General features: G+C 41.5%; 1 protein-coding gene across 5 annotated transcripts in view; it reads right to left on the minus strand.

The window, feature by feature from the left end:
* Positions 1 to 792: 792 nt before the first annotated feature.
* tln2b (talin 2b) overlaps positions 793 to 21,763 on the minus strand; it is a 91,501-nt gene continuing 70,530 nt past the window's right edge. Inside the window, exons 34-58 of one of the 5 annotated variants that reach the window (XM_040025736.1) lie at positions 21,071 to 21,214; positions 20,685 to 20,846; positions 20,396 to 20,536; positions 19,510 to 19,691; positions 18,604 to 18,736; positions 18,385 to 18,486; positions 18,099 to 18,269; positions 17,244 to 17,390; positions 16,057 to 16,158; positions 15,809 to 15,928; positions 14,991 to 15,137; positions 13,925 to 14,091; positions 13,390 to 13,573; positions 12,912 to 13,037; positions 10,753 to 10,869; positions 10,111 to 10,296; positions 9,523 to 9,630; positions 8,709 to 8,814; positions 7,900 to 7,905; positions 7,295 to 7,419; positions 4,792 to 4,917; positions 4,634 to 4,696; positions 4,351 to 4,533; positions 4,144 to 4,269; positions 793 to 2,527 (exon numbers count right to left, since the gene is read on the minus strand). In XM_040025736.1, the coding sequence (XP_039881670.1) occupies positions 2,399 to 2,527; positions 4,144 to 4,269; positions 4,351 to 4,533; positions 4,634 to 4,696; positions 4,792 to 4,917; positions 7,295 to 7,419; positions 7,900 to 7,905; positions 8,709 to 8,814; positions 9,523 to 9,630; positions 10,111 to 10,296; positions 10,753 to 10,869; positions 12,912 to 13,037; positions 13,390 to 13,573; positions 13,925 to 14,091; positions 14,991 to 15,137; positions 15,809 to 15,928; positions 16,057 to 16,158; positions 17,244 to 17,390; positions 18,099 to 18,269; positions 18,385 to 18,486; positions 18,604 to 18,736; positions 19,510 to 19,691; positions 20,396 to 20,536; positions 20,685 to 20,846; positions 21,071 to 21,214 (3,303 nt within the window). In that variant the 3' untranslated portion in view covers positions 793 to 2,398. Of the gene's footprint in view, positions 2,528 to 4,143; positions 4,270 to 4,350; positions 4,534 to 4,633; positions 4,697 to 4,791; positions 4,918 to 7,294; positions 7,420 to 7,899; positions 7,906 to 8,708; positions 8,815 to 9,522; positions 9,631 to 10,110; positions 10,297 to 10,752; positions 10,870 to 12,911; positions 13,038 to 13,389; positions 13,574 to 13,924; positions 14,092 to 14,990; positions 15,138 to 15,808; positions 15,929 to 16,056; positions 16,159 to 17,243; positions 17,391 to 18,098; positions 18,270 to 18,384; positions 18,487 to 18,603; positions 18,737 to 19,509; positions 19,692 to 20,395; positions 20,537 to 20,660; positions 20,847 to 21,070; positions 21,215 to 21,763 lie in introns of all 5 variants that reach the window. The other 4 variants (XM_040025734.1, XM_040025733.1, XM_040025735.1 and 1 more) reach the window with 4 other exon arrangements.

Genomic DNA, 21,763 nt, shown 5'->3' on the forward strand with positions numbered 1-21,763 from the left:
GTTGCATATTTCAAGGTCTGGCCTGTAAAGCAAGGAGAAAAAAATGCATCCACAATGTCCATATTTGGTCTGGCTAACTTTGCCAGTCCTTCCACTTGAACATCCTCTGACCTCCTGATTCAGCTATGAAGGATAAATGCTGACATCTTCTGGCAAGAATGCAGGATGATTCATTCGACTGGACATCTTTTATCTTGAGGTTTCAAAAAAAAAAATATATATGTATATAGCTATATTAAAGAGTAGACGTACTTTTGCCTGATTTTGGTCTCCTTATCTGGGGTCAGAGTAGTAGTAGAGCTGCAGGGGACACTATTTCACATGAAAAAAAAAGCAACAATCATCTTAATGTTACCGGTTGTCTGAAAGCTTTATTTGTGGTGAATACAAAAAATACTTTTGTGACCAGATAAATATCATACATACAGCATCAAATCAGAAAACAAACAGATTCTGTTAAAGAAAGCACAACACGTATTCATAAACAGAGCTAATAACTTTTTCTATTTTCCATTAATACTTTGACAAATCGGTCAGACAATATATTTCAGGGTAATTCTTACATTTACTGATAGAAACTTAATTCTTATAGTGGTTAGACAATGAAACATTTAAGAGGGACTTGGCATAATGAATTTAAACAATTTCTCAACTTCATACACAAATTGCCACATGCTCATTGAATGCAGTCTAGCGTTAGTCTTTAAATCCTAATGTATCCACAGATGCCCTTTTATATCAGCATTAGAACACTGTCAGCAGGTAGGCCACCAGCCAAGGCATTGTACTGTATGGCAAAGGGCTTTTTTTTTTTTTTTTTTTTTTAAATTAAGACCCCAATAGGGAATAGACTGGCATAATGCTTTGATCCAGAGAGGACAAGGCTCAGGCTCCCACCCAGCCTGGTTTTCAGCTGCTCGTAGGGCAGACTCAAGTAAGGCACTAGTACAAAAAATAAAAAATAAAAATGCAGACCAGACACTGACGCGGACAGATGGTGGAGCTGGATGCTGAAAATTTGAAATACATTATATATTAATAAAGGAAAAGAAAATCAGTTTTCTCAGAGTGTGATGCCATTTCCTTCTAGTTTGTTAAGCAAATGTCCTCCATTCAATATAATGGGAGCTTTAAATTCAGTGCATAAAGTTATGAGCCACTTTATAGCACAGTGTGTGCTCATTTCATTCAAGAGCCTAGAGTTCAATATGATTGCACACTCTTCCAAACAATAACAGCGCAGACTCGTATTATCTTTCTCAAATATTCAGTGTAAAGTATTGCTATAGACAGACCGTCTGAAGTGAAATGACTTTAGCAGGACGGGGCAGTGACTGCGTGTACGTAGAATGGCACTGGCGACACCCAAAGAGAATCTGGCCAGTGTAAATGGAGAAGGAATTAAAAACACAAAGACGAGCGAGAACAAACATGACAAAAAATGTAAACAAGTATTCCTTACACAAGCGTGTGTGGGAAGAACTGTGAGCGGGGGGGGGATGGGTTACATCAAATGACATAATGTACAAGCAGCAAGACATATTTGGTCACATATCATCCAGATACTCTGAATACCACAGATTATACCTATATAAGAAAGTGGTCAAGAATAAACATCTTTATAGCTAGTGATGGCCAGTGGTCATGTTATATTATCATTTAGAGACTCTCATCGTTTGGCATCAAGCAGAACAACATAGTTTAATCATAATCATTGATTTTTCTCTTTTCAAGATTTGCTAGTTTAACAGCAAACCACGTGTTCACATTTTTTTTTTAGTAAAATACAAGTGCCTTTTACTCTATACTACTCTATTGGTTAGTAGCTTCGCTGATATGTTTAGACATTATGGTGCATGCAAGCCAGTGGTGAAATGAGACGTGAGAAATCTTCCTGCCTTTCTATTAATACTTTGTATACCTGGAATACAAACTGTGGACCCTTAGATTGAATTTGCCGGTTACATCGATATCACCAGGTCCTTTCTATTTGTTTTAAACCTCAAACACTTTTGAGAACATTCAGTGATTATACGAGATTTCTTTGATTCATGATTGTAACAGTCAGTAATGCTCATGATGCAGTAACACCCACAAATTAATGACACGTTTATCGTACGACTTAAACTTTCTCAACTTGCTTATAGGAACAGCTTTCTTCATATTAAAGTCTGAATGTCAATGCCATTCACTGACAAATACATACACGCACACACACAGCCACATACACACAGAAATACACCGAGCACAGGCACTTGTTTTATCACCAAACAGGCCTGCTTCAAGTGCTATATTGTCCTTGGTTTTATGAGAGTTGAAACAGCCAATACTTGACTGGCATCTCCCCGTGACAAGAAGGTCTCGTCAGCGCAGCGCACGTCCCCATCCGCTGCGTCCGTCAGCCTTCGTCCTCCCTCAGTTCGCTGGGCAGGAACTTGTACTGCTGCTGTCTGATCTGAGCCAGCTTCTTCCGAGCTTCCTCCAGCTCTCGCTCCTTCCTCAGCATCTCCTCCTGAGCCGCAATGATCTGAGGAAAATTAGAACAATTGACAGAAGAAATTTTATGGCAAACTGAGCTGATTGTACTCAATTATCAATGAAGCTGTCAGACAGCTTCATTGATAATTGAGTTTGTCAGATTTACATATCTAATAAAACCTCATCTTCTTCTTCCTAGCGTTTGTCCTGCATGGCAGGGTCCGCTTTGCAGCAAATCCGTCTCCGTTTGGCACGATTGAGAGCGTCTTCTGGGGCGGCATTGACGATCTTCATGTCTTCCTTTATTCTATCCATCCACCGTTTCGTCAGCCTGCCACGGGGTCGCTGGCCACCGGGTTCAAGCCTCATTGCCGTTTTCGCCACTGAGCTGTCGTCTGAGCATAATACGTGTCCGTACCACCGTAGCTGTGCCTTGCGCATTTTTACCGTGATTGGTGCAATGCCGAGCCGCTTTCTGACATCTTCATTCTTGACTTGGTCCCAACGCGTGAGGCCTAGACACCACCTGAGCATTCGCATTTCCATCGTGTGCAGGGCCTGTTCGTGGTTGGCGGTGGCTGGCCAGCACTCCGATCCATACAGAGAAACCGGGCGGACTACAGTCTTGTAAATCTTCGCCTTGAGATGGTCTGGCATTCGACGGTTGCATAGCACACCCGTCACTTGACGCCACTTCATCCATGCGGCATTGAGACTTGCTCGCACGTTTAGAAGGATATCCCCGTCACCACTGATCATCATCTAATAAAACCTCAGCAAACCATAAAATAGGTAACTGACTGTAACTACGTTATAAATATATACATAAAATTGAAAATATACGAGTGACATTTTTGTGAAGAATCAAAACGTGTTAACTACTTAGACCAGGGGTGTCAAACTCGAGGGCCGGTGTCCTGAAACTTTTAAATGTGTCCCTGCTGCAACACACCTGAATAAAATCCGTAGGCCATTAGCAAGAACTGACTGCATGGTGAGATGGGAACCTCTAACATTACTCAAGTACATTTAAATAAATGTACTTTCTGAAAAAATGTACTTGTAAAAGTACTTTTGTTGCATCATGTTAATTCATTCATGAGCTGCTGTAACATGAATCAAATGGCTGAATTGCCACCTCAGCATGCAGTCAAGTTCTATAAAGCTTTGCCAATGACCTACTAATTTTATCCAGGTGTGTTGCAGCAGGGACACATGTTTTTCAGGACACTGGCCCTTGAGGACTGGATGTTCACCCTGTACCAATGTGAACAAACCAGAATAAAAAAAAGCAACCGATGAACTTAAACCTGTTTGATGTCTTTTGAATACAGTACTCAGCAGTGACAGGTGACAGGCTGAAGTCCAGCTGGGGTGCAGCACTAATTTGGGAAACCAGTCACGGCCACAGAAAGTACTGTTATTTGTTTCTGCCGGAACAGAAATACACTAAAGGCTTTCAAAAGATATTCAGCTGTGGATGCCTTGCAAACCTGGTAAACAAGTGAGAAACAAAACTGACGGGCTTCTCATCTACAGCAGCTCTCAGCGATTTCAGAAAAACAACTGTGGCATTTTGGCATATTGGCAAGAAAAGGGCACATCACAGAGAAGTAGTGATTTCTCTTCTAGCCCTCAAACATTTTTTCTTTCCAGGATTCTTACCTGAGCTATGCCTCCAACAAACTTGGTCTTCACCACAACGCTGTCATCCTCAGTCTTGTCAAATGCTGCTTTCTGAGCCGCCTTGACTAGATTGTCCGATGCTCGCTTCACAGCATTACCAGCCACCTTTTTAGTGACATCCCCAAAATTAGTACATGTGCCATAAACGTTTCCAGGGACGAATTAAAAAGTGTGTTTCAGTACTACCTGTAGTCTCCTCATGGCTTCTGAATCCTGGTCTGCCTTCACCTTGCAGGCCACCAGCAGCTGAGCTGTCGAGGCTGCAACCTGCTTGGCTGAAGAGATGAGCTTCTCCTCACTGGCGTGGCCCTGCACTGAAGCATTAGCTGCCTCACACAGATTACTGGTGGCTGCTGCTACCATACGTGCCTGCAGCATTGAAGAAATATGCATGTAACAAGTTGGCTTTATTTTAAGCCTCATTTGGTGTTATAGAAGGAAGGTTTTAGAATAATTCACAGCGACTTACAGCTGATATGAGACCCTGTGACCACTGGCCATCGTCGACTGCATTGGCTTGATTGGATCCCACCTGAGGTAGAGTTTGGGGGAGAAATTCAGATGTTGCACTGTGTTACTACCGAGTACTTTACAAGTGCCTAAGGTTTGCAGATTGTGTAGACTGACCTTGCCCTGTGCCACCAGTTCTCTCTGAGCTGCAGATGCAGATTTAACAAGAGCGCTAGTTGCTGCAGCAATGGACTTTGCTGCTTCTAAGATCTGCTCCTCAAAATCCAGCGTCTCATCTGCCTGCTGGAAGGTAAACCACATAACTTACATTTAAAGTGAATTTAATTAGTTAAAGACATCATCACATTTGCATCTACACTCCTGGGAGACGCATCTGTGGCATTTAGAGGACTAATTAAAATACAGAGTACAATCCTAATTTAAAAACAATTTCACAAAAACAATTTTTATTTTTACAACGTGTCTTGGCCAAGCTCGGATCCTCCACAGTCCGTCCAATCAAAACCTGCTTCACACTCTTGCACATTCACACCCGTATACGGAGACTGCCAAAGCTTTGATAATTGTGGTGTTTTCTTCTATTACAATTTACTTATATACTGGCAAATACTGCTCATAAATCCTTTGTGTTATTAGATATTAGATGAATGGTGCTATAACCTCAGTGCTGATACTTAAGAGCTCAAAGCCATGGTAAAGCACAAGTTTGTGAGAAACTGCTTCATTTTTCAAACCTAGAAATTTTAATCTGTTCTCTATACACATCTTTATAGATGACTAAACTTAATGTGTTGTGTAACCCAGCACCAAGAATCTCATAATACTGTGCCAACTTGGAATAATTGTGCCCACAAATTATTTTAGAACCTTACATTCAAGAGTGTTAAAAAGCTTTATAAATACAATAGAATGGCTTAAAAATACAGTATATCCAAACTAAACACTCTGCCTCGTACTACTTTCTAAAACCTTCAGAATTAAAGAAAAAAACAACACGTTGTCCTCAATTGCATCTTTGTCCTGATAATGGAACATAAGCAGTACTGCTTAAGTTTTAGCGTTACACAAAGTGGCAGCAGATATGTGATATGATAAATCCAGTCATTACACCAAAGTAAACAAGAGGCATCAGTTCAAGAACATTCAACAAATGGCCATCTCTGCAACATCAGTCAACAGCATGCAGTTGATCACAGACCTCGATAAACACATAAGGCACACGCGGCTGGAGACAGGGCGGGACACTGTAGGAATATGTTTGATATATAGTTGGACTGAATAACAACCTAATATATCAAACATATCAGACAGAGCCCTGCAGAGAAGGCTTCCAGGTCTACAATGGCTTGAGGGGTAGGGAGCAAGGAAGCATGCTTGGGGGGCAGGAGAGCCCTCCCTCCTTTTGGATGGGAGGGATGAAGGAGCAGAAAGGGAGGGAGGGGGGGAGACGAGGAAGAATTCAAGCAGTTTTAAACAAATAACCTAAACATCTGTTTGAACCCATGTGTTTTTTAAGAGACATTAGGCCTGCTTTGTGATATCAAAAAAAATAGCTCGTACAGTTCACCGTCTTGCTTCACATCCCCATAAAATCTGTATCTCAGACCTGGGATTTAGTTTTGTCCTGTAAGCTACATGAGCACAAATGACAGGACAGCACAGCTACAAATGTATATATATAAATAAAAATAAATTGCTCACAAGGACAGATTAGTTCAGGACCTTTTAAATACTAAAGCTTCCTCTTAGATCACTAGAGGGAGACACTGACATCAAAAAGAGGAAGCGCCTTTCACCCACTAATCCCCTTTCATAAACACAAAGGTCATCATAAATGCAGTCTGCAGCTCTGGAATTGTAGTACAAAGCAGAGCATTATAGAGTCTTCATAAAAGCTGATGTATTATAAATATAGAGATTTTGAAATCACACACAGACAGAGGTTTGAACTGATAGAAAAGGGGAAAAGCACTAGAGGCACAAAAAGCAAGACCACATAGATCTAACTATCCAGTCTCCAGAGACAGACACAATCATGCAGAGCACACCTCAAACCACAATCCTGTATTGCATACAAAACACGAGTAATTTGACTTCACAAAAGCACAGTTATCTGCTTGTTAAGGGCTAAAGTCGCTCTGTTTTTTTAGGCAATACCGCAATGTGTGTGTGGGGGAAGGTGAACAACAGGCTGAGAAAACCTCCCTGTTTCGTTTAGAAATGACGAACACTGCAAAGAAACAAAAGGAAATGTGTCCAATAAGGCAGAGAACCTCTTTCACAAAGGGTCACAACAGTTCATCGCACTTTTGAACTCCCTTCCAAAATAAGCTTGAAGACCCAGCTGTGTAATTGCGTCTCTTGGCAGTGCAACTCAAAATAAAGTCTCAAACTACCTTTGAAGAAAGTCGTACAAGTTAGATCACTGGACCGAGTTGTCTGAGTCAACACGGCATGTGTAACAGAATAATTTTTATCCTTTTATGATCCCATGTTTGCAGCTCGGTTAATAGAAAGAAAAAGAAAAAAAGAAAGACTCCACTTCAAAGCCGGTGTCACCTTTTCCTGCCTACACCCCACGTTGTCTCCCTGCTGATTAATGGCAAAAACCTGTGCGTGGGTTTGCGTGGGTGGAAAAGGTTGAGAGGGGCACTTTTACCTTGGGCTTGGCCCTGGGTTTCAGCTGCTCTAGTTTCTTGGCTGCAGCTTCAATGGATGCTGCTGCTCCGAGCAGCTCAGTCTCAGCGATGACAGTGGGGTCCTCAGGGTCCACGCACTCTGATCCTGGAAGAGATCAAAACGTAGCCAAACAGTGATTATCGCAGTAGTTTTTGAACAGACTTTCAAAAAAGTACAAGAAAAAAGTATAATTTTATGCAAGAAATAGCCCTGCTTTGCTTCAAACAAATGTTCCTATTCACACGCAGGATGCCCTGTATGTCTTAAATCTGAGCTTTCTATACATTCCCACAAACTGTTTGCAGTATGACAGTAATGTCTGAAAAGTGATTAAGCTGGCTAAAATTAGACGAAATGCACACTTGATGGATCGTTGTTTTTTTGTACGTTTTTAAGTGCCCATAAAATGTAGCCGTTTTTGAACAGCTTGGTAAAGCAGATGGAACGATGTTTTCATAGATTATCTCGAGCTCTGGGGAAATCTGTTCTGCACCCCCACCCTACCCCGAAACCATCTACTCTCTACCCCCTTCTGACTGCATGAAAGGTGATCTGGAGGAACAAAATAGACCGTATCCCACTTACCTCCGTCTGAGGCAGCAAGGAAAGAGCAGGGAGGAGAGAGGGAGAGAACACATGGGACATTAGAGAGGTGAAGTGGATAGCCCCGCTGTGTCTCAGGCAGTACGCTGAAATCTAATTCTCATCCAAACACAATCTATTACTCCTGTCAGATGGAGCATTGCAACATCTAGAGAAAAAAACACTCCTCTAATATGTTTGTGTCATAACCATCCTACAGAGTTTAATTTGAAAGACAGCACGGTAATCACTCTTTGGTGTGATTTCAATATTCTAAAGTGATTCTCGTGACCCATCTTTATCAGGGTGTGCACACACACACACACACACACACACAGGTTTGGGAGCTTGACTAGCACCATGATATTCACGCACAAGAGGATTAGGGCTCCTTTGACTAATCTCTGCCATCTCCACAATCCTGTCATGTTTTTTTTTTTTTTTACATTTTATCTGATTGAGTTGGCTCCTAGGGGAAATTTCCCTCCTTGAAAAATGTATTATCCAGTTTTCTCTTTAGGGTTTTACACCAAGCGTACCTACAGTCGTTTATAAAACAAAAGCGTTCAGTCAAAACTTTATGGTTATCACCCATACCTTCATAAAATGAATGTGTCCTTTTCAAAATACTGTTTAGAGAAACAGTATTTAGAGAAACACTTGAAAAGTTAAGCACGCACAACTTTTATGTGCATCCGTAAAATCCTGACATCAGTCAGGATGGGGTCACTCGTAAGTAAAGACTATCAAGCTATTCTTTTTTGTGTGTTCTGTGAGAGCATATGTGTCATCAGCTGTGCGTCTGGACTCACCTTTCATGGCCTCGGCGATCTGGACGAGCTCCGTCACACACGCTGCCACATGCTTCGAGTGCACAGCCAGCTGCTGCTTCTGCTCTGGTGTGGGCTTCTGCAGCACCTGAAAACACAAGAGCCAAACATGTGCGAAGGCGCGCGCACACACACACACACACACACACACACACACACACACACACACAAGAAGCAAAGGTAAACACAAGGTAAAAGATTAGTCAGAGATAATTCTTTACAAAACAAATCTGTTCATTTTTAATCTTTCTTGATTACATGTTAAGAATTCTGAGTATAATTTATAATTAACTTGCTGAAAGACACTAACCTATGTTGCAGAATGTAAAAGCTGAGGATCCGTTTTTGTTACTTGAGCAACTATTTCTGTAACTAAGTTATATATTGTGGATTTTAAAGTCCTTCATGTGCCTGATGTCTTGCCAGACTCTGTATGATGTGGCCATTAATTATGCAAACGAGATCCGTAATTATGATACTTAATGCATTAACTGGCAATTTGTCTCACATGGACACACTTGTCTTCACGCAGTCTTCATGCAGTAATTTTTGCAACAAAGCAATTTCATCAGAATGAGTTGCTAATTTCTATGCAAATATATTCAACAACAGAAAAAATAAACAAAAATAAAAATCAGATTTTCTAAAGGCTTGCATAGTGGCCTAACACAATTTTTGCGTTTTATCCTATGAGGAAGTCTGAGACTTTTTTATCAGTGCAGGGTGAGTGCAAGAGGCCAGGAGATGCACACAAAATCACTTGTATCCTTTATTTATGAGACTACTTCTTTCCAACCTGCAAGACTTGCTCCAGAAGGTTGATGTATCCGGTGGTGCACTCAGAGCCATATTGCAGGGCTTTACTCCTCAGTTCCTCACTGACTTCAGGGTGATATGCTGCTTGCTGTAAGGGTAAGAAAACAATACAGGAGAACAGGAGATTTAGGATAGGACACTGAAATTGTTCCCATAGGAAAGGTAACATTTAACACGAGTGCAAATGCACTGCGTGGGGTCAGGGAGAGCATATTGAGAGAGCATTTTGCACATTACATAGTTCCAATTACAGATAAAATTCAAAGCTACCAGAAAATCAAGTCTTCAGTCACTGTTGTGCTTTGATTTTTAAAACCACAGCCTGCAATGTTTGTACATGGTTTTATTTTTGTCTTTTTACAAGCGCCCTGCTGTTTGCTGAAGGACGTCCTGAGTGATGCTTCGCTGCATGACTTTGAAAAGTGACTGAGTCATTAGCAGTGGGAGCAGACATACAGTAGACTAGCCTCTGTAATATCTGCTCTCCACAGGCTGGGCTCACATGCTCCCTGGCAGCCTGGTGCTGTCTGCGTGAGGTCTGCTTTGGTCGAGCGGTGTGGATTAGCACCTTGCAGGTAGTCAGCATATCGGAGATGGCTTTGCGGCTCAGGTTGGCAGTGGCGATCACATCCTCCTGCTGAGCAGAGTTGCCTGCGGCCACTGCCTTGGCTGTTGCTATGGTGATGCCCTTTGTCATGCGGGTGAACTCCTCAGGTGAAGTGGACTTTTCTGGGACGTCCTTGGACTGGAACACCTGACACGATGATGAGCCACAAGCACAGGTTGATATAGCCATGGAGCTCAGATATGATAATACACGAGTGCACGTGAATGTTGTAGAGCAGTTATAGACTTAAATGGACAGAAAATATTGACATAGAAACCAGAATAATTAGAATGTAAGGTCATCTGATAAGAATTAGCAGTTTATTCAAGGGAAAAAAAACAGTCTTAAAATCTTCCTTCCTCACTCACATCTGCTACCCAGACCCTGATAAGTGCTGTGGGAAACCTGCAGGAGTTAAGAAGGAATCGGGAGGAAAAGAGCTGGCCATAACAAAAGAACACAGAACAAAAAGCTTCTCTGTTTTCCCCTGAATTACAGACACAGATATCTTCTTTGAGATCTTTTTTCCAGAAAAGCAGGGTCTCAACATTTTGACTCCAAATAAATCATAAAGAAGACCTTTGACCTGTCAGGTGCGCTTACCGTCAGCTCCTGCTTGATGCACTCAATGGCGGCTTCAAGTGCCCTCGTCCCACGGGTGGCTTCATCCTCTACTGCCTTCACTGTTTTGAGGAGCGACGTCACGTTGGTGACCATGACCTGTCAAATAAGGAGCGCAACGATGAGACCTATAGACAAACCAGGAGGTGGAGCTCTTTCTCCTCAATGGCAAAACATATTACATTATCATTGCTTTTCTCTTCAGTGATTCTTATACAGGGAAAATGGTGTTGAGGGTGCTTATCTAATGGAGATAAAGACGGAGTGGTGCATTTCAAATTAAAATACAGGATTATTAAATACTGGTAATGTAGTTTATTTACTGTCACAGATGTGGGAAAAAAGCGATTAAAATTTCACTGACTCATGGCGACACATTCTGCTCTGTCTGTGCTGTATTCAAGCAAAGTGTGTATTATGTGCTTGGGAATTTGAGAAATGTCACCAGGGGTTTGGAAGGGTCCCATTTGGAGGTCACCATATGTTGGATGAACTGAAACAATCTGTCAACATGAGGTTGTCCATGGGTGGGCCCCAATTCAGTTTATATGAGAAAACATGAGCAACATTTACAGGTACAGGAGGTTTGGAGATATTTTTCCTGCTGTCTAGACTTATCTGAAAGTCTAGTACTAGCTTCTCCCTTATTGACAAGGAGTCACCACAGTGGATAACTCAGAATATTTTATTAATTAGCAGATTTTACTTTTACACCAGTTTCCTTATAACTACCAGGGATGAAGCTCCAGAACATTTTAACCTTCACAGATAGGTGTATAGATGTAAACACTGTGTGCCAAGAAAAAAGAGAAAAAAGAAGCAAAACATATACACACATATACACACACATACACACACACATATATATATATATATATATATATATATATATATATATATATATATATATATATATATATATATATATATAAAGATAAGGTGACAGTGGCACATGACGAGTGGATTCTGAGAGGTTTGTCAATTCCTTTCCACTTTTTAAATACTTAAAAAAAAAACCTCAGGTTTAAATACTTTACCCATCTCTAGACTGGGCAGCTTGTCATTCTATTAGATACACCCAGCAGGAAGCTATACAACAACCCCCATTTGGACCAGAAGTTTATTTTCTAAACCAGGGGTAGGTAACTCCAGGCCTCGAGTGCCGGTGTCCTGCAGGTTTTAGATCGCACCCTGGGTTAACACACCTGAATCAAATGATTAGATCATTACCAGGCCTCTGGAGAACTTCAAGAAATGCTGAGGAGTCATTTAGCCCTTTAAATCAGCTGTGATGGATCATGGACACATCTAAAACCTGCAGGACACCGGCACTCGAGGCCTGGAGTTGCCTACCCCTGTTCTAAACCATTGTTTCCAGACCAAATATTTAAAAAATTTCACCCGTTCCATTGTTGCTGGATGCCTGTCGGGTGTATTAGATATTTAATACCCTTAAAAGAAACAGTAATAGGGGATGCATAAATTATAAATTAGACCAACAAAACCTCAGCTAACTGATTCAACTGATTAGTGTTGATTACTGATTTTATCTGTATTTGTATTCTCTTCATACATAGAAAAGCCATCCATCAGCTGTATTAATATCATTTATTTTTGATCCCTTTTGCAATATGCACACCACATTAGATGTGCACCACCATCTTCACTGTATTTTTACATTTTATGACACTGTGAATCTTCTACATTGTGCCTGTGTCTTCCTTCCACTGATATTAAAGCCGGTACAAAAACCCTGCATTACTGTAGTTCCAGCAGTGACAATGCAGAACATCTTGTTATAGTTTTCAGTAAAGCACACAGTCCCCTCCCTCTCTCTCCTGCATAGAAAGTGATGGCTCAAGTCCCACAGATACGACAAATCTTACACATCCTGATAACAGCTGTCATATCCTCCTTGCAAAAAACAGCTTCACGCTGCATTGCAACCACATATATCAAACTAGAGCAACAATGCAAGGAGAAAATTTATAAATACATATCTACATGGAGCATCCTCTCTGTGAGCGAGGCTCAGCTGAACAATAAATTAAAGATACGCGCCACAAAAAAATAAAATAAAGAAAAAAAAAATCACTGCACAGCTAAACAGATATGACAGTTTGAGTGGTTTATTTCCTCACCTTGGCAGCACTCTTCAGCTGATACATGGAGGGGTCGTCAGCTGGTTTGCCTGCAGCACATTTGGTGGCACCAATGAGTTCGGCCAGAGCCTTGGCCACATCCCGCACCGCGTTTATCAGAACCACCTGGGGGGATAGAGCTGGAATCAATACAGCACAATGGTCAAAGTAAAGGTTTATCAGTTGAGCCCTAGGGAGAGGATTTACCACTGCAGTCCTTATCACTCCCACCTTGTCATGATACTTCAGACTTAGTGGAGGGTAGAGATAGAGACATATACACAGGGGAAGGAAGAGACCATGTTTATCAGATCAAACTGCAATTACATAGAAAAATCTTACATACTTACTACTATCTACAAGAAAGATAGTAGATGACTAACAATAGAGTACCATATTATGATGACTGCTGAATTATAAAAGTGCTTTCTGGAGATAAATATATACTTTTTTAACCACTATTTCAGATTCTGATTACCTGTGTCTCTGGGTCCTCAGAGCCCATACTGGTTGCTCCCAGTTTGACCACCTCTGTGAGCTGTGTGATGGTCTTGGCTGAAGACTGGGCAGCCTGGGCCAGTTTCTCCTGGGTTGACGCTGCCCCAGCAACCAGCAGCTTGGTGTCTTCCACTAGTGCCTTGGCTGTCTTCAAGATGCTTTCCCTAAAGGATGGGACACATTGTGACACAATCTGCTCCAAAGTCACACTTAACAGCGATAGGAAAGGAAGCCATGACTGCTTTCTGAGCAAAACTACTGCACATTATGTGAAATGCAGGTCAGTATTTAGCTTTATTGGCAGCTGCATTTCTTTCAAGTGAGTCATCAAAACAAGACTGAGGCTCAAGTGTATGGAGAACAGTGTAAGTGCAGCAACTTAAAGATATAACTCCCATGTGCCGCGAATCTGTAAATCCATTTCACATTTTTAACATCTCAAATGGGACTTTATGGTAACAGGAGGTTTAGAGTTTTGGTCTTTGTCTGAATGTCTTGCTTGTGTCTCATCGCACCTGTGGTCTGCAAAGGACTCTTCATTCTCAGGGTTAAGTGTTCCAGCTGAGGCGAACATGATGGTGGTGTCCAGGTCAGCAATAATTCCAGAAACTGCGCCTGCTGCAGTGATACAGGCCTGAGTGCCTTTGTTTCCTGCTTGTAGGGCTGAAAGTACCAAGGACACCTGGAACATGCATGTGTTACAATAGTTAGACAGCAAGGTCCCTTAAACATCTTGTTAGAAGGCGTAAAACAGCTAAAAGTTAACCTTGTTGATATATTGTGCCGGTTTAATGATTGTACAGCAGGTGTTGTCTGAGACTTTTATAAGTGAAACGAGTTACCCTGCAAATGTTCAGAAACATCTGGAAGATATGGATTAAACAAGGAAGCTGGGAATAAGAGGAATGGGCCCCACTAAACATTAAATCAGAGTCTGCTATGCATTCACATTAAGTCAGTGAGCCTAATGCTGCAAGTCACACAACTCCCTCGAAGACTCGTGTCTGCTCATCACTCATAAACAAATGGAGGGCCCTGAGGTGTGCATTTCAACAAGGCACAAGCTTCACATATCAACAAGTGTGAGAGCACAAATTATTCAAGACTGATATGAGCGCCGAATCAAATCATTTCCTTGGAGTGAAGACAAAATGTGTGAGCAGCATGGCTAGAAGCTGCCAGGGTCACAGCGTGGAGACATTAATATTGTCAACTGCACAGTGTGAGGGTGGTCAGAAGAACACGGCCTCATGAGTGCTACAATAATACAGTGAGGCGACGCTAAAATTTGATTCATTTAATCTTTTTTTCTACAAAATGTAAGATTAAAAAAATAATAATAATAAATTATTGTATTATTATATATTACTGCACAAGCTTATCTTCTTTATAGCTTTATGTAATTAGCTATAATTAAAGAATACAGCTATAACACTGAGCAATGATTTAACCATTTTGTAAAATGCTAAAACTGAATTCATGTTTCATGTTACATAGATGAGATTTTGAAAGTCAAAATAATGTGGAAAATTAGCTTTTTCCCCTGAATGAGCAGTTTAGGTTTCTATCCATATCGCTTACCTTCTCTGTGACTGCACGGGCGCACTCGATGAGCTCCCGTTTGGAGAAGCTGTCAGTAGGGCTGAGCTGCAGGGCTCCAGCCTTCTGGACCAGGTAAATACAGCCATGGCCCAATTCTTGCACCCGCGTCTTTATCTGGAAGCCAACCTGAAAGCATAACCAGGCATCAGCTTCACTGCAGCCGTCTCATTTGTGTCATTATACTACACAATAATCTCCTTAACTGGCATCTCTCTTATCCAGCGGGTGGGTGATAAATGATTTCAAGCACCCTCAGAGAGGGAATGCTGGCACTACACCTTTAATTTCCAGACTGCAATTCATGGGTGGGTGGTACTTCATTACAAGCATCACTATAGGCTTTTAGACTTGTAGAGGCGAAATGTCGCTATGGTAACCAGCAGTCTGTTATATACAAGATATTGATAAGAGCGGTGTGCTTATTAGTGCAATATTTCCACACATTGCTGTCCTCTGGACAACAGAGAAAAGCTTCAAGTCAAGAGTCCGTGGGTGCTGCGAGAGACTGATGCTGGAGGGTTACATTTCTGTTTGATCTCACATTGCTGGTGCAGCCTTGAGGAAGAGGCGTCATATCAAAGAACACCAAACATCTGCTCTGATCAGTGTGTGAGCAAATACATCCGGAAGCATTTTGGTGTAAAATGCAGACCTATGCTGATAACTCAGTCTGACATTTCTGCAGCACAATTGCTAAAAGATGCAATGAATAATGATTTTTTTTTTCCCCATACAGGAGTGTAACGTTCCCCCCCACATCCTCCACAAAAAAGAAAAAAGAAAAAAAGTGTTCTCACCTCCTCTGGCTCTGCAGTGGCTGCAGCAAGGTATCCTTGGTGTGCCAGCTGTCCGTAGTCCACCGTCACCTGAGAGGCAAGGCCACCGAGCTCTTCGGGGCAGGTTACCGACTTAGTCATCTGCGAGAATATGCATCAACTGATTAATGTTCCTTCAGCACTACTGTCAAACATTGGCATTGAAGATTTAATGTAAATACTGCAGACATGAGTGACGCATGAATATTGTAATGCATTTGCATGCTCACCATCTCCTGTGCTGTGATGGCAATGGCCTTAGAAAATTTGACCATGGTGGTTTGGTAGTCTACAAAGGAACCCTCGGGTTCAGGGGGTGTTCCTTCAGCCAGCTGTAAAGATTAAACGGTAGCTACAGATTTGGTTTAAGGTGTATACATAAACAAATATTCACAAATATGAATTAGAAAAATCAATAACCTAATTTCGAATGAACACGCTTAATAATGAACAATACAGAGTTAGTTTTATTCTGCATCATTTGAAAATCCTTTAAGTGTATCTTGCTTTGTCCATTGATGCAGGTTCCAGAAAGAAATGGAAAATTTTTGCACACCAGACAGATCAGGCTGATCATTAAATATGTAAGGATGATATGCTATCTGCCTTTTTCAGATGCATTTGTGCTCTGAGTCCAAAGAGAGAGCGCTGAGTGTTTTATTTTTTCAGCTGGAGAATGTCCAGTGAATTAGTAAATATGTTGGTTGCAGTGCATTGACAAAGTCAATAAATCTTAGATAGACAAAATACTTGTAATGTCCTGGATGTCAGATTACACCAAAACAGTATACAATTTTTATTCTTTACTACACATGTGAAGGATACATATGAAATTTCCTACAATTCCTACAAAAGTCTACAATTCATAGATTAAAAGTGCTGTGCTGAATTTGCTAATTCCAACCTTATTTTTTTCCCCTGAAGCAGATACAACCCCATTTGTTTCACAGTTACGTGTCAAATGATATATTTTTTTAAATGTATACATTTATTAAGCCGTTTCCACTTTGTGTTCTTCAAGGATATTCCATTTTCTAGATAACATGCACATTCTAATTAAAAGTGTAAAAGGCACAAGAAGGGAAAAAATAGGTGTTTGCTGAACTGGGCCAAGTGCTTTACATCTGAGTTTGCACATGTCGCTGTCAGTTACTAACTAGACTGTCAACACACATGTCCTCTAGCAATATGACTGAAAACTAACATCACCAGTGGGCTGTGGATTTTAAAACGTGCCATCTTCTGGACTAATAAGAGTCATAGACAAGCACACTCTTTCAGAACACCCACTGTGGCTTTGAGAGAAAGCTCATTCTGCTTTCAGACAAGTCGGGGGTCAAGTGGCAACTTGAAATCCACTCAAAGTACCCAAGAAACATTCTCTTGAAACTGAATGACAACAACAATCTTTACTCACCCTGCCCATAGCCTCAGCGATGGACTCTACCATACCCCCAACCATGCCGCCCTCGCTCGCTGCCTCATTCAGAGTCACCATGATGTCGTCAACAGCCTCCTTCATCAGCTGGGCTGCTTCATTGATGGCATCGTGTGTGTGGGATGCCTGAGGACACGGGCAGCTGATTAACGTTACTGTGACGCCATCTCGGTTTAGCCAGGAGGTAATTCATCAGCTTGACAACAGCTCTACAGTGCACCTCAAGCTAGTAAGAACTCAGTGTCCAACTAGAGGACGTGTCACCAGGCTGGTTCCTTTCTGATTTAAGAACAGATATCATCCCTGCTGGCTAATAATTCAAACTTAGTCTAGTTTGTACAATAGTAAATCTATATCTCAGAATGTAGCCATAAAAATAAAATTATAAAAGCCTGGGGTAGTCAGATAATCTGATAAGGAAAAAAAAGCTTCTAAGGAGCTCATTTCAATGTTTTATGGCTGTAATGATGGCAGCAGAGTTTGAGTAAAAGCACAATCATTTCAGAATGGGATTAGAAGTTGTGCAATGAACAGGTTTAAAAAAAATCACTTAAATCTTAAAATCAATTCCAGCACTAATATAAAAACTTAAAAAGAACTCCTGAGGCTTTGTTCTGCTCAGTTTGATAATACAAATGGTTTATAGCTGAAAGAATTAGAGAAACTGTGAAAGAAGGGATTCATTAATGTGCAACAATGAATGGACTGACAACGATGGACAAAGATGTTCCATTATTTTTGAAACTCGTTGTTTTCCATTCCATTACAGCTCATCTCTGAAGTCAGGCAAAACACAGCATCGACACGAATAGTAAAATTGACTCTGTGCACTACCTTTGGGTTTCCCCCGCCTTCCTTGGCAGCATAAAGCATCTGCAGGGCGGACTCAGCAAGCGTCTTGGTCTGGTCCAGGATGGTCATCTGCTGCTGGTGGTCATGCAGCTTAGAGGCCAGGCCCACCGATGCCATAATGAGTGGCTCAAAGTAACTGGCCAGCTGGGTTACCTGAGACAAAGCATTTAGGACAGTAGTCAGAGAAAAGTTGAACCAAAACATACAAAACTGTGTGTTTGCCTCCTAAATTCAGAGGGAATGAAGAGATACACTGTCAGACTAGCACCTTGTGTCCTAGTTGGGCAGCTTCGCCTCGGGCAGCTGTAAAGACTGGATCAATGAGATGACCAATCTCCTGTACCGAGGATGTCAGCTGCTCCTGGAGTGCCTGGTGAGTTACAACAGCAGAGAATTGCAGTAAAAGTCTCAACAGAAAGACTACAGATCTCATTAAGTTCCTCTTCCCTCTCACACAGGATACAGCTGATGGGGGATTTGAACTCACTTCCATGGAGATATCATCTCTGCAGGGTAGGGTCTGGCCAACCGCTGCTAGTGAAGCTTGCTCAATGTCCCGGATACACTTATTGATGTTATCAATGGAGTAATCACACTCCCTCTGTCCCGGTGCCTTGTCCCTGTCACCAGAAATAATGGGAAAAAAAGAGACAAATGTCTCCACCTTAATGTGCAAATAAATATATAATAAGAAAATCTGGAGATTTGAGTTGTAAGAAAAATGATGCTCATATCTACCCATAGCAGATCAGCTTAGATAAATATAAACAGTGAAAACAAGGAAAAGAAGCTTGCTTGGTTAAAAAAATAAAGATCAAAAAATGAAAAAAATATATATTCACCTAAAGCCCTAAAGCTCACAAATGAATCTGTAATGCAATCTGTAATCTTGCAGTCATATTATTACCATGGGCTTTACCAGGCAATCAGCACATAGTCACAATGGTCTGCCTAGCTAATCAGCCACTGGCTTGAAACTCATTTTTGTTATGCAGGCATGAGAACGCCATCATTTTTCATTCAGCTCCCGAGAGAAAGTGGCAACACGTTTCCTCCAAATGCTTGAATACTCGAAAAATACTGACAGTCAAGGTTAAATGTTAATGTCTGTTAATTGTAGGTCTTAGTTGCTGTGAGAGCTGGTAGGACACCACATAATGAAATGTGTTTCAGATCCACCGTAGCGAGCCCCACCGTTCGCTAATCTATTACTAAGCAGTGGGGAACTCAGTAGCTATAAACTAATGCAGCAATTTCCTGCTTAGCTGAAAAGATGTCACAAAAAAGTCCTCCAATATGAGAATTTATTTTCTCTCACTGCAAGGAAACCTTTCTAAACTTTGAAGACATGGCTGCAGAGACAGATATGATCACAGGCGGAATTAATACAAACCTAATAGAGGTGATGAGACTCTTGATGGAGTCAGAAACTGTCCTGGAGTGGCCGGCTAGTATGGACCAGGTGGGGGGATCTTTGGGGTTAAGGACCAGTGAACGGGCTGTTTCTAGAAGGTAAGTGGAGCTATCGAGCATGGAGCGGGCTGAACGCACAATGGGCTCCTGTGCTGCTGAGCCCTGTGGAAATGAAAAGATTAGTGTAGGAGAAACAACAGCCCAGGTAACAGCTCGACAGTGAAGAGCTAGCTATACTGGTCTGACAGTTGTTAATATTCCTTGACTACCTGAGCGAGATCAAAGGTGCAATCAAAGGGAGGGATGAGATTAGACAGGCAGCTTTACACAGACTCACGAAGAAACACCTTCAGTCTTTATGATACGAGCAACCCCCCCCCCCTTGACAATTAGATTAACAAGCTGAAGATTAGAGCAGCTGTGCTAAGAGAAAGTGCCGTTAAACACTGCCCTCCAACAGATTACAGCCATAAAGCTTTTAGAGGACTATGCGCAAACTATTGCACTTAGATTGAACAAAAAATACATCCTTCTTTTTGAGCCTTTCCTTGACAATAACAAAAGGACCTCAATTCAATTTCCTCTCCTGCTCACAGCACAAACCTTTGCTTGTTGGCTCAAATAAAAGGCAGTTTTTAAGCAAACTGAATACACAAGTCACAAACACTCATTTAATCTCAATGAAAAGCGCAATATCTTCTGTAGGATGAACTGAACATTTTCACTGCTCCTAAAAAAAAAAAAAAACAGTCACAGATCTCATTTGTGTTGTTGAAAAGATTTTTATTAACTTTCCGTCATTTAACTAGAAAAGGTGAAGGACATTTTAAAGGAGCATTATAAACAAGCATCAACTGAACGAATACCTCATTGCTGATCTGAGCTGGAATGCTTGCAAAATCAGGGTTGTTGGCAAAGGTCGTCAGGTTTTCCACAGCCTCGAGGAACGGGGCTGTAGCAACGCGGCACCTGTTTCTATTCTCTTCGGAAAAATCCCCATCCAAGGCCTGAAATAAGACAGTCATGAATATTTGTTCATTTGGCTGTTTTTGTAAGTGTGTAACTACTTATACACACATCTGTATCTTCTCACTTGACGAAAAAGATATCTGTAACAAATTTACACTCAACGTTTTGATCAGTTGGAGAGTTGACCTTGATGGTTTTGACGAGGTTGGCTGTGGTGTTGGCCACCTCTTTGGCTGACTGGACAAACTGTCTCCTAGCCACTGGGTTGGAAGTTTTAGAAGAGGCCAGGCGACAGGCGTTACAGAGAGCCGAGGTGTGCTTGGCTACAATTGTTGCTGCAGACAAGACCTTATGAACAAATGAACCAAAACCATTAACAAAGAGGAACAGCTGTATAAAATAAAATTAGGTAAGGCATGGGGGCATTGATTCTTTAAACACAGAGGTCAGGTTTATTCTTAAAAACTGTATTTAATTAAAGAGATATGACAGAATTAACAGCAAGTTATTAAAGACTACTCAGTCTCCATATGCCAGGGGACTAATGTTCTGCAGCCTTTAATGGATCTTACCTGTGAGGGACTGCTGGCAGGATCCACTAAGTTCTGACAAGCCATCTGTATAGCTTGGTGGGCTCGTGCAAACTGAATGGGATCTACCAGCCCCTCGTGGCCTGATTGACTACTGGGATCAGAAACGCCTACAAGATAAGAGGCCTGTGGAGTAGAAAACAAAAGCGTGTTATGTGCTCCCAGTTACACTGGATACCCCCCAAACACAAAGGGACACAAAGGGGAATACAGAGCAGGCCGTGGCCAAGGCTGCTACACCCACTCCATAGGAATGGGGTCCACATCTTATGAGTCTGTGGTTGGGACACCAAGAGCTGATAAATGTTGAACAACCATGGTCCATGAAAACCATCAAGAGAACCTGCACAAACACTGAAATTCTCTACGCCAACAACAATGCGAGTGCCTATATCTATGACTGAGTGGACAAGAGCTTCACACCAAAACCCAAAACAACCCAAAACCCACACAAAACAACAAAGACAATGACTCTGTGTGGCCACCAACAGAGCACAACAGAAAGGACTGGATGTCCCACAATCATCTGACATTTTCTGTGGAACACACAAGAAGATGACCCCACTCCTCTGCATTTCAAGTAGTGATCAAATGTTAGATGTGTGATTCTGTATGGGGTAAAACCTTAAATAACCAGGCTGAAGCTCAGTTAATAAAGAGGGAGCAAAAGCTAAG

Source organism: Simochromis diagramma, unplaced genomic scaffold (genome assembly GCF_900408965.1).
Source record: "Simochromis diagramma unplaced genomic scaffold, fSimDia1.1 OVJJ01000293.1, whole genome shotgun sequence".
NCBI lineage: Eukaryota > Metazoa > Chordata > Actinopteri > Cichliformes > Cichlidae > Simochromis > Simochromis diagramma.